At 35.0% G+C, this 12852-nt stretch overlaps 1 protein-coding gene across 2 annotated transcripts in view; it reads left to right on the top strand.

Moving 5' to 3' along the window:
• The first annotated feature begins 4689 nt into the window (after positions 1-4689).
• Positions 4690-12852, top strand: part of LOC145688357 (uncharacterized) — a 154122-nt gene continuing 145959 nt past the window's right edge. The window contains exon 1 of one of the 2 annotated variants that reach the window (XM_081762505.1): positions 4690-4848. In XM_081762505.1, coding sequence (XP_081618631.1) covers positions 4845-4848 — 4 coding nt within the window. In that variant the 5' untranslated portion in view covers positions 4690-4844. The remainder of the gene's footprint in view (positions 4849-12852) is intronic. The other variant, XM_081762504.1, reaches the window with a different exon arrangement.

Raw genomic sequence — 12852 nt, 5'->3', positions numbered from 1 at the left:
CTATGTACAAAGAAAAGATTTACATCGTCCATGTACAAATAAATAGTTTACATGTTCTTAAAAGAAAATCTATGTTATTCACGTGGAGATTTACGTCTTTTATTATTGTTGTTATTCGCGTAAACACAGCATCTACCAATCAATCACGTATCATCTACGTAAAATAAAACGATTCCAACTAATATTCTATTATCAATGCCCTTCATACAACCAAACTTCTTTTGTATTCGCATTTTGTATTTGTATTCATGTTTCAACAGGATCAACAGTTCTTTTGTATTCGCGTTCAATGTCGCTTCATGTTCCACCATTCATGGTGCCAAAGTTCTTTCGTATTCTCCGCTGACATTGTCTTGTGTTCACCTACCGCGGCACCAAACTTGTTTTTATTACTCTGTCGGAACTCTGTGATGTCTACCCGAGGCGGTGTCGGTTTTCTTTTGTATTTGTCTACATGTTTTAACACGTACCTGTAAAATCATTAACCGACAGCGCCATCTTTCAATCCCGCCCAATCTTTTTCCAAAAAGCGCGCGAAAAGTACAGTTCGTGTCTTGAGTTCACCAGGAAAAGACGTACGAGAACCACGGTCTGTATAGTACTCCGTACATGAGCTTTTTAGTACGCTCACACTCAAAGAGTGTTCTGCATTTGCTAAGCAAATGATCTAATTAAAGAAAATGTCCCGCATGAATAAAGTTTACTCCCTCCCCATTTTAATATGATCACAATCAACAATTGTTCGACGACTTTTTTTAATATGTCGGAATATAATTCCTCTGAGTTTTCTTTAATGAAAACGAATTAAAAATGATTAATATGATCACAGCATGGCTGTTCTATGGATTATGTATAACATAAGATTTGGGAAAAAATAATATGATCACAGCATAGCTGTTCCACAGACTATGCTTTAGCATACGAACCAATTAAAATAATTAATTTGATCACATCATACCTGTTCTAATGAGCTTCATATCGAAGCGAAAGAATAAATAATTACCAATGTATGCTATGTATACGAACGAATGAAATAAAATAATGTTATTAAATAAAATAAAATAACGTCAATCTGGTTTCTCCCAAGAGTATGCAATGCATATTTTAACAATCTTTTCTAGAAACTACTTCATCCCTCTTCACGGTCAACCTTTTCAGAAACCAGTCTGACCACCTAACGGTCAGAGTAATAAATGTTTCCCCTCTTAATGACCTGTCCGACCACACTTTCATCCACAGACATGGATGTACACACAATACCAGTTTAATTAGACCACCTGCGGTTCTATTGTTGTGTACTGGAAGCTCCAACCCTACTGCGCAGAAGGCAAAAATGGAAAAGATTGAATTCATAAATGAGACTACCGAGATATTGCTGGAATGCGATATACCCATAGAAAAATTTGACAATCCTGCATTTTGTGCGCTGTTGATGGAGTACATGCCTGATGAAAGACTTATAAAAGAAGAAAAAAGTAATTTGTTGTTAGTAACTGCATAAAAAATGACTTCAATGTCCTCAATGTTCATGTATTATTGCTTATTACTTATATTGGGCCTACCTATATTAGAGTTTGTATATTAGAGCTTGCAAAATAATTTACTTAGCGACAAAATGAAAAATTTTATATCTCCAAATGCGACTAAATGTGAAAGTATAAATTCCAAATGCGAAATGTTTAATTTCAAATTGCGAAAAACTTCTGCCCCTAATTATTCCACCTTCAGACTCTACTTCAAGTTTGCCTAATTTTATCCCCCCAATATAAATTGTCTAATTCGCACACTACAGTAGCTACCTCAATGTCTAGGTCGCGATGGATGAAGGGCGTACATAGTGAGGAGGTCGCACCGTCGCTGTTAAGTTCTCAGTTTAAGGAGAAACACTGCTGTGACGCATGTGAAATTATTTCGTCAGTGCATAAAAATCACTTAAAACCACATTTTGAAATGGAAAGGACCAGTTTATAAATAGGGATGGACGCGAGACGAGATATGAGAAATACCAGTTTCGTATCTTGTTTCGCAAAAATATTTGAGTCTCATCTCTTGTTCATGTCTATCAATATTCTAAATCAAAGACTTTTACCTTTTATTCAATTTTCTGTGAAGTGCCCTCTTTCATCACTTATTCGAGAAATCGTTTCCCAGTAAAAATAAATAAATAAATCAGGTATATCTTCAGGTTTCGGGGTGGAGGGGATATTAACTGCAGCAAATGAAGTTTCGGCACTGCAATTCCATTATTCGACGTTTCCTCCCTATGGATACGTGCCTGTATTTACAGGTATTTATTTATCTTATATCAATAACGAATTTAGAAGAAACCTTTTTTATTAATCTCGGAATTGGGGAGGGGGCGTGGAGTTTTTAAGCGTATATATGATTAACAGTAGCTTCTTTTTTCTTTAAATATTCTACAATGTACGGACTTTAGCCCAAAAGCCCCCTCGCTGTGACCGCCACTGCCTTGTATAATACTAAGCTACAGTATAATTCTCAAACAAATAACTTATCTGACATTTTCATTTCAGTTACTATTTTATTCCATTCTCTATTTAAAACGTGCCTATTATGATGTTGTTTGAGATTCTTATTCCATATTGCAGGAACATTCCTCATTAGTTCTATTAATATGTCTTTCATAATCAAATATAATAGCGCAACCAAACCTCTCGAGCGTAGACACACACAATCCACTGCAGACGAAATTCTAAACAAATGAAGACTTTATTAGGTGTAACGCTTCAGGGAGAGCCAATGAGAACACGAGCCACGATGCTTCCTCTGAACATCGATGTAAAAACAAACTTAGGGTAGGGACATGCCGAAGATACCTTTCGATCGAGGTTGAGGTTTAAGTCGCAGTTGCACCCTCGATACTGGCACAAACACATGGATTTAAATGGGTAAGCGCATGCCAAAGATGTACGCTATATCGCGACCTAGAGGTCGACCGCGAGGGTGAATTAGTGGTCGCGATGATAAACAACCAAGTTTTGTTTTTACATCGATGTTCAGAGGAAGCATCGCTGTGGCTCGTGTTCTCATTGGTTGTCCCTGAAGCGTTACTCGGAATACAGACTTCATTTGTTTAGAATTTCGCGTGCAGTGGATTGTGTGTGTCTACGCTCGAGACGTTTTGCTGCACTATTATATTTGATTATGAAAGACATATTAATAGAACTAATGAGGAATGTTCCAGCAATATGGAATAAGAAACACAAACAACATCATAAGAGGCACGTTTTAAATAGAGAATGGAATAAAACAGCAACTGAAATGGGAATGTCAGATAAGGTATTTATTTGAGAATTACACTGTGGCTTATTATTATATAAGGCAGTGGCGGTCACGGGGGAGTGGGCTTTCGGGTTGAAGTCCTTACATTGTAGAATTTTTTTAAAAAAAGAAGCTACTGTTAATCATATATATGCTTAAAAATTCCACGCCCCTCCCCAATTCCGAGATTAATAAAAAGGGTTTCTTCTAAATTCGTCGTTGATATAAGATAAAGAAATACCTGTAAAGACAGGCACGTATCCATAGGGAGGAAACGTCGAATAATGGAATTGCAGTGCCGAAACTTCATTTGCTGCAGTTAATATCCCCTCCACCCCGAAACCTGAAGACATACCTGATTTATTTATTTATTTTTACTGGGAAACGATTTCTCGAATAAGTGATGAAAGAGGGCACTTCACAGAAAATTGAATAAAAGGTAAAAGTCTTTGATTTAGAATATTGATAGACATGAACAAGAGATGAGACTCAAATATTTTTGCGATACAAGAGACGAGACTTTGGTATTTTTCATATCTCGTCTCGCGTCCATCCCTATTTATAAACTGGTCCTTTCAATTTCAAAATGTGGTTTTGCAGTGATTTTTATGCACTGACGGAATAATTTCACATGCATCATAGCAATGTTTCTCCTTAAACTAAGAACTTGACAGTGAGGGTTCGACCTCCTCGCTATGTGCGCCCTTCAAACATGAGACCTAGACATCGAGGTAGCGGCCGCGACTTAAACCCCGGCCTCAATCGCGAGCTTCCTTTGGCATGTCCCTACCCTAATTTTACTTTCCTATGATCACACACTCTCGGCAAATAAAAAAATATATTGTGTCAGTGTGCTTAATAAAATCTAAGTCACTAACGGAATAAGGACTTTAAAAACTAATAAATAATTGTGCGTAGAAACACTAATAATCTTTTTGCTTCACCCTTGATAATATATATGTCATTAATAAAAATGAATTTCTCTCTAAGAAGATTAAATATTATAAAGTATATCTGTACCTATTTTGAATATAACCGTCTCCATTATTGTATAAAATTGATAAATGTGTGTGAATGTGTGTGTGTGTTTGTGTGTGAGAGAGGGAGAGAAAGAAGGAAAGACAATATGCATATCTTTCACCTCCTTGTCATGTTTTTGTATTCACATTGACAAGTTCTTTGGAACATAACGTAAATAAGTTGTACACGCGCAGAAAGAGAAATGTTTCATTGACTTTAAACACAGCGACTGCAAGTTCAGTTATTACGGCATGCAGTCGTAGAAACCATTAACAAGTGAACAATTTAATTTTCCTTCAAAAATTCTCGTTGTGAGGTTGACAACAGAAAAATTTAAAATTGTAGCATATATATTTTTAAGTCCGAGGCGCCTACTTTAACCGTTAGTGGTTATTGAGAAGAGAAGAAGAGGAAGGACATCTATGAAAGGAGGAAAACTCGAACGAAAATAAACAAAGCAGCGACAGCCGATTCCCTTCTAAATGTGAAGGATACAGGAATTAATACAAAAATTGTGAACGTAGACGTAGTAATTTTTCTTGATGGGTTAGTAGAACATTCATTTTCGTTTTCCTATATTTTAGTCTTGGTTTTATCGCTGATGGACAAGGTTTATGTTTATGTATTTAATTTTTGTATGATGTTGAGTTGGCAGGGATGTTGGAAATTTAATATTAATGTAGCTCATTTTAATTTCCTTCTTCGAAATAAGCTTATTACGTGCATTGAATGGTAGCTTCGTAATGGAAGTACATTCTTAATTTTTCCAGTATTATAAGCAATTATTCTCATATGCCTTTTGACATTTATTCCGTTAAGCCCCGACAGCTAATGAACAGGGTAATAGTTAAGAACAGCTACTTCTCATCTCCCGTGCACGAGGATACATCTTACTGCTGCACTACCTAAACACCCTAAGTACAAGGGCAAGAACTCAGTCTATTACCTACTTTTTAACATCCTAGATAGTCATTGAATAATTCCTGAAAGTATGGCGTTTCTCGTCCTTCCCTAAATGGGAAGTACAGCTCCTTAACTATAATCATGAACAGAAATAACTGATCAAAAATTTAAAATAGCTTGCTACAAACATTACCAGTTTTGGCCGTTATGTTACGTTACGTTTCGTTCACTATCACGGTACTATCATATTTTAGGGAGGCACACTTAAATTTTTAACATAGCTTCTGTTAACTCGAAATGCAGCATTACTGCGTTATAAAATTGTTTCTTAAGATAAGTGTTGCATTACTGGATGCAGATTGACTTTAGGAAGGCATGGTACAACATAATTAACTTGGGCTAGGTAGTCACTAAAAAGCACGAATAGTAGCCAACTGAGTCAAGGCAGGAGTGCAGCAGGAGGGCCCGAGCGCTAGCGATGGGGTGCTTATGTAGGGAGCAGGCGTGTCAGCGACGGTGAATATACTCATAAACGAGGCATATACAAAACCTTTTCCACTGACAATCAAGCACGCTCGAAAATATTCTCTTTGCTGCCACTTTTTCTCAACATTTCACACCATTGATTTTTGCATTACATTTGGAAACGTAACTTTCTTTATTTTTACTTATCTTAACATCTTTTGTACACTGTCGACATCGCGTCAATACATTCATTCCGTTTTGGCAGATTTTCCTCGTTGTTGGTATTTACACAAAACTAACCAGTGTTAAATCGTAACCCGCAGGTATGTTCACCATTTTTTCAATATGTTCCCTTCCCAACAGGGTAACCTTCCGCAGTAACGTCTGCCATAGCAAAATAGATTCGTGTTCACTATCACCAATTAGAGATGCAAGGGCTCGGAAAAAAACCGGCTTTTTTGGAAAAAAACTCGGTTTTTTCTGCTCTGCTGTTTTGCTTCGGAAATTTTGGGCTTTTTTCAAAATACTGCTTTAAATTGATAAAACAGACTTCGTATCGCTTCTCTATAACACAAAAAATCATTTAATTAGTGGTTGATGCTGATAATAATATAAAACATCGAAAATAAACTATGAATTTCGAAAAAATATTTCAAACAATTTTTCTTCAACATATTTACATTATGAATTCCACAAGATTAACCAATGTATATAATAAGAATTTTTTAACCTCCTATATACAAAAGTAAGCAGAATTGGCAAGAACCGTGGTTGTTTTTGAAAATGCCAAAAACCCGTTTTTTGGGGGATGTTTAAATCAGGCTTTTTTGGCTTAAACCAGGCTTTTTTGACTTAGATTTTTTGCTTTATGTATTTATATTACATATTCACAGAAATAGCCTAAGTTTGTTTCGCCTTGATGTTATTATGCAACAGCGGGGTTATGCCGGAAGAACTCCCATAAGCTTAAAGAAGTGCGGTCAGTAAATTTCTTAAGTTGAGAATCTCCCGCCCTAGCCAATGGGAAAATCCCGTCATTACTTGAAATGTAAGACAATAACGGGAAAATCCTGTTATTGCTTTGCATGTAAAATTTAAAGGTCAACGTACCATAATCAGTACGCTAAAACTGAGGTATTAAATTACAAATTTAGTACCGGTACGTAGATATCATTGAAAGTCCAATCCAAGCTAATGTTGGAAGCTACGTAGGCAATCGATAAATTTTGCCAATTTCTATCAATATATTTAAGCAATATTGGCTTCTTTATAAAACAACACGCATTTAGGCATGTAGAAATATACAATTTGGTTTGTTTCGTATATTTAGGCTTAACATCCTTACGAAATACCGAGGTTATCAAGGAGGAGACTTTCGCTTAAACTGACATCCGAACCGCTACTTGGGTTACGCATGAAAGAAGGATTGTGGTTCGACCGAGAATTGAACATGGGACACCTTGATTAAAAGGTGAAAGGGAAATAAAACTATTGCAGGTGGTTTGATATCTGGAAACGTTACCATGAAGTTCACACGATTCGCATTTTTCATTCTTTTTATTTTTGTGGTTTAAACCAGTTATTAAAAAAAAAAAAAAAGTTGGTGTAAATCAGCCAACCCTAAAAGTAAACACTTCTTTTTAAAGAATACACAAATAACTAGCAAAATAGTATGTAGTATTTTTACTTCAATATATTCCATACCCTCTTTTTGAAACAAAATAAAATTAAAATAAAACATAAGAGAAATACTTAGATTTATATGATACACTTAAAGACTGCACATCTAGAGCTTTTGGTTCTGTATATTCTTGAAATTCTACAGTTAAGTTTTATAGAACCACCATCACAGTTTACCCAATCCTCAAGTTTTCTGAATTTTTAACAAGAGGGATTCAACATATCATTACGGAACCCCCCCCCCCCCCAAAAAAAAAAAAAAAAAAAAGACTACGGAATATATTTAAGTTAAGCTATATACAACTGCACAACAAACATGACTGAGTGATTAGCTTTTGCGCTTCTATCGGGAAGTCCGGGATTCAACCAGCATTCGACCATTCTGTCAAAGCTTTTCTTCATTCCATCTGTGAATGTAGAAATAGTGCGTGTACTGTGAGTTGGGCGACTTCCTTTTTTATTGTTTTTAAATCGTTATTATTACTAATTACCAGCAGTGACGGTTTTGCGAAGGTTAGGGGGGCGGTCTTTCGGACTGAAGCCCGTTCCCCAAAGTTACGGAATGTCTGCAACAAACGAAATATCTATTATTTATGCCTTTACTCATAAACTTTAAGCTCCCGTCAAATAAAAATTACGAATGTTTAAAAAAACTAAACATTAGTAAGAAACCCTTCCCAAAATACTTTTCTAAATCCGCCACTGATTCTCAGTATAAAATGATTTTTAAAGTTGTATCCGGAAGATTATTGCTAAACATATAAACGAAACGAAATATTAGTTATGCCTGTACTCATAAACTCAAGCACTTCCCAAATAAAATTAGGACTTTTTAGGAAACGAAACAATCAGAAAAAACCCTCCTAAAGTACTTTTCTAAATCCGCTACTGATTATTTGTATAAATTGGTATTCAAGGTTGTGTCCGGAAAATTATTGCTAAATCACTTCACAGCTACAGTATAACAGAAATGTGGAAGTACGGTTTGACATATATTGAAAAACGTACGCTTTGACGGATAAATAGAAAAACGGGCAAGTTTAACTTTTGTGCTAGAAGCTAGAGTACTAAAAGCTCTTAGAAATGAAACACGGATGACAAACTAGAGAAGAAAAAAGATGTCGATAACTCAAAAGTTAAAATAAAGTTAAATAACCTCTAAAATTACCCTCAAATACTACATTCTTCATGTTAGCTTTAATTCGTAAAACATGTGCTCCATCCATCTTGATGGTGAATTTCAGAGCGAAATATCACATTCAGGTCATGGAATTCTTATCTAACTATAGAATATACTATAAGAAAGCTATTTAGATAGAAAAATCATGAAGTTGAAAAAAGCCAAAATTTCCAAAATTCTCGTTTTTTTCCCAAAAAAGCCGGCTTTTTATGTGAAAAAAACCATCGATTCAAAAATGCCGGCTTTTTTGCATCTCTATCACCAATATTCATTAATAAACACCAATTTCCAAACTTTTCTCATTCTCTCACACTTTACAACAACCAGAACACTCACCATTTTTTCCTGCTAAATTTTGGAAATTTTGGTCACCGCGGCGGGGCTTAACCCTGCCCTTTTTTGGATTTTATTATTAAAATTAAAAAGTTCTGAGTTTGACATCCCAATGTTTATCCTGCAATTGTTTATGACGTAATTGTGAATCATGCGTAGTGTAAGTAGTAGAGATGCAAGGGCTCGGAAAAAACCCGGCTTTTTTTTTTAAAAAAAAACTCGGTTTTTTCTGCTTCGCTTTTTCGCTTGGGAAATTTTGGGCTTTTTTGAAAATTGTGCTTTAAACCGATAATGCAGACTTTGTTTCGCTTCTCTACAACAACAAGAAAAAAAAATTAATTAGTGGTTGATGCAGATAATATGAAACCTCGAAAATAAACCATGAATTTCAAAAAGATTTTTCAAAATTCTTAAGATATTTACATTATATATTCCAAAGGATTAACCAATATATGTAATAATATTTTAAACTCTTATATACAATAAGTACTTTTAAAAAAATGATACATAGATAACTAGCAAAATTGTATGTAGTATTTTTACTTCAAAATATCACACACCCTCTTTTTGAAGCAAAATAAAGAAAAACATGAGAGAAATCTGCGTATCAAGAGCTTCGCTTTGGGTGGTTCTGTACCTTCTTGAAATTTTTCAGTTAAGTTTTAACTTTCGTATACATTGTATGAATATTTCGAACCAATTTTTCACTAATTGATCACATACGTAATAATCTGTAACCACCTATCAGGTGCTTCGGATCTGCAAAATCGGTAAAGCTCCAAATTCTGTAATGCATTGACTGTTCTTTAAGCTTGTGCAGAATCGGCAAAGTGTCGAATTTTCTGTTTGTGAATCATATACGTAATAGACGGCTCATCTGAGCGTATGGTTTACTAGGCTGTAGAAATATAACCACCATCACGGTTTACCCAGTCCTGAAGGTTTCTGAATTTTTAACAAGAAAATTCAACATATCGTTACGAAACTTTTATTTATTTATTTATTTTTTTTTATTTTTTTTTTTATACAAAAAAGAAAATCTTTGAAATACATTTAAAAAGAGTGGAAGAATCAATCACTGTTCCAATTCACAAGAAAGACAACAAAATTGATTGTAATAATTATTGAGGCATTTCTCTTAACATTCTATTAATAAGATTGACCCCATACGTAGATGAAATTATTGGAGATTATCAGTGTGGATTTAGTCGAAATCGACCAGGTATTTACCATTCGACAAATACTCGAAAAGAAATGGGAATATATTACCCAGTACATCAACTGTTTATTGATTTTAGAAAGGCTTACAACTCGGTTAGGAGGGAAACACTGTACAACATTCTTACAGAATTTGGAATGCCGAAAAAGCTAGATTTATTGGGTGTTTAAATGAATCCCAGAGTAAAGTCCGAGTAGAAAAATGCGAGCTTCCACGTTGAGATTGGCCTGGAACAAGGATATGCGTTATCGCCGTTATTATTCAGCTTTGTTCCGGAGTACGCTATAAGAAAAATCAAAGATAGGAACCAGGGCCTAGAGTTGAATGGTATTCACCAGGTTATGGTGTATGCTGATAATGTAAATCTAATAGGAGAAACAATCGAAAGAAATGCAGAGGCCTTATTAAACGCTTGCAGGGACATGAGTAAATGCAGAGAAATCTAAATACAAGGAAGTTCACAAGGATCGTAATCAGTGTGGAAGTTGAAGCACTTCGAGGTGAAGGGGGGGGGGGAGTTAGTGTGTGTGCCTAAAATATACTTGTACTAAAAGAGTATTCTTACAGCAGTGGCGTAAACTGGTTTGATGGCTTAGGCTACCACTAATCTTTATATTACCTGTACATTATTATTATTATTGCATTTTATTTTAGTTTCCACGTTATTATATAGTCTTCAAAATAAGAAAAACTTACACCATCGTTTTCTGAAGTAGATAAATATGATTTTCTCTTCAGTAGCACGACTTATATTATCGTCTTAGTATTACGGGAAAGCGATCGTACATTTCTACCTTTATTTGTTGCATGAAGTATCAATACATTTCGCATTGGATTGGTGATAACACTACTCACCAGAGTAAATGGAAGATGTCCGAGTAATAATGAACGCTGAAATAGGCGATTAGCAAAGAAGGAGCCCCAGTCTGTAAGAGTTTTGCAAACTATACGTACTGTAAAACACAAACTTTTCGTTGCGTTAACGCAAACCGCTACGCAACGAGGTTCATGATATCTAAAACAATTCCCAGAGATCCCCAAAATGCACTGTTTAATTTCCCTTTTCTCTCACGTTCAAGAAAGCGATTTCTCTAGAGGCAACTGCTGTTACCTGGCAGCCTGTTCGTACGCTGTGGGCGGAGGTGGAGCAAAGGGGAGTGATTTCATACGATTCTTGCTGTAGTAGCTAGAGAGTAGTTTCCGGTGCGTTGTCATATCGAAGACCTCTTAAGTTCGCAAGACAGGTTGCGTACAAAGAAGTTAGTGTATATTTGTAAATACATACAGTTCTCAGAAACTTGCACCATTGAAAGAAGATACTAAAGTATAAATTATTAATATAACTTAGTTTATATTTTGGATAACGTTATTTTGTAATATTCTAGGGCTACCGGCGGTAAACCCAGTTGTCTTGCGGACTAATTGTTAATTTCTCAACCCATTCCAAAAGAAACTATTACTCGCAGGAAAATACCCCTGTACAATATGGAAAATGTTGTAATTTCTCAGTTCACAGTATTTTTTTCACAAAAGACTTGAAAAATCAGTTTTTCTAATGTATATAGCGTATAAAGCATCTTGGGTATTCTCTGTGAGAGCGTCTCCATAAAGTGGGCTCATAGTTGTAATGTGTGTGTAATCACTAGAACACCATGTTAAATTTAAGTTACAAATATGCATAACTGCAATTATTATGAATATTTATTCAAAGTAGTTAACCTTCTAGATTGAAAGAGGTGATTAGCATACAAACAAGGTAGAACAGATATTTGTTTAAGAAAATGTCTTATACAGTGTGACCATTCAGCAAAAATATTTTGTACTAACGTATGCAGAAAAAAGTACTAGATCTGGGGAAAAAGTACTAAAATTTTATCTGCTCCCGTTTCACCCTATTTACGACATTTGATGATATTAATACCTTATTAGAAGGTTTTCGACAGCTTCCCCTACCCTGTGGGTGAGGGAGTGAACCCACATTCTTGAAAGAACCTCCAACTTTATTTTTTTTTTTTTTTACAGTTAAAATTCGATAAAAACCGTGCAAACCATTTACATCCTCTCAATTTTGACTTTACACCCCCAAACTAAAACTTCTGGTGGAATCTCTGCTTAATTGACGTATTAGAACTCACTATAAAACCACTAAAGTAACACAAGTATGACAAATATAGATGATGTCTGTAGAAAACAAGAAATATCATAAAAAGGTTTATTGAAAAAATCGAATTGTCATTCCTTAGTAGCCCACTGTTTAAATGGATCAGCAAATACATAATATTGTTTATTGTGGTCATTTATTACTATTAACCTTTCGATCTTTGACACTTCTGTACTTCCTACGGTATTTTCCTCAATAGAATGAACGGTAAATTTTTAGCAGATGGGGTCCAAAAGTACGTAAAAAATACAAAATTTACGGGAGAAATGGAACATGCAAGTTCTTAGACCTAACATAACCTAACCAAATCTAACCTAAACTAAACTAAAATAACTTATACTAACCTGAACTAACCTAATATTAATAGAAATAGGCGAAATTCTATCATTTTTTAAAAAATTATGCTGGATCCCTACACTAATGTAATCTAACATAGAGTAACCTGATCTAACCTAACCTAAACTAAACTAACTAATGTGAACAGAAACTACCGAAATTGTAACTTTTTTTTAAAGAAAAAATAGCTGGACCACTTCTGCTAAACATTGTCCGAATGAACTATAAGTTGCAGCACAAAGTCGATAAAAATGGATCGGTTTCCTTCCGACA

Source organism: Thermobia domestica, chromosome 6, assembly GCF_964235325.1.
Source record: "Thermobia domestica chromosome 6, izTheDome1.hap1.1, whole genome shotgun sequence".
In the NCBI taxonomy this organism is placed as follows: Eukaryota; Metazoa; Arthropoda; class Insecta; order Zygentoma; family Lepismatidae; genus Thermobia; species Thermobia domestica.
The sequence above is the reverse complement of the archived record's forward strand: the minus strand, read 5'-3'. Positions and strand labels throughout refer to the sequence as shown.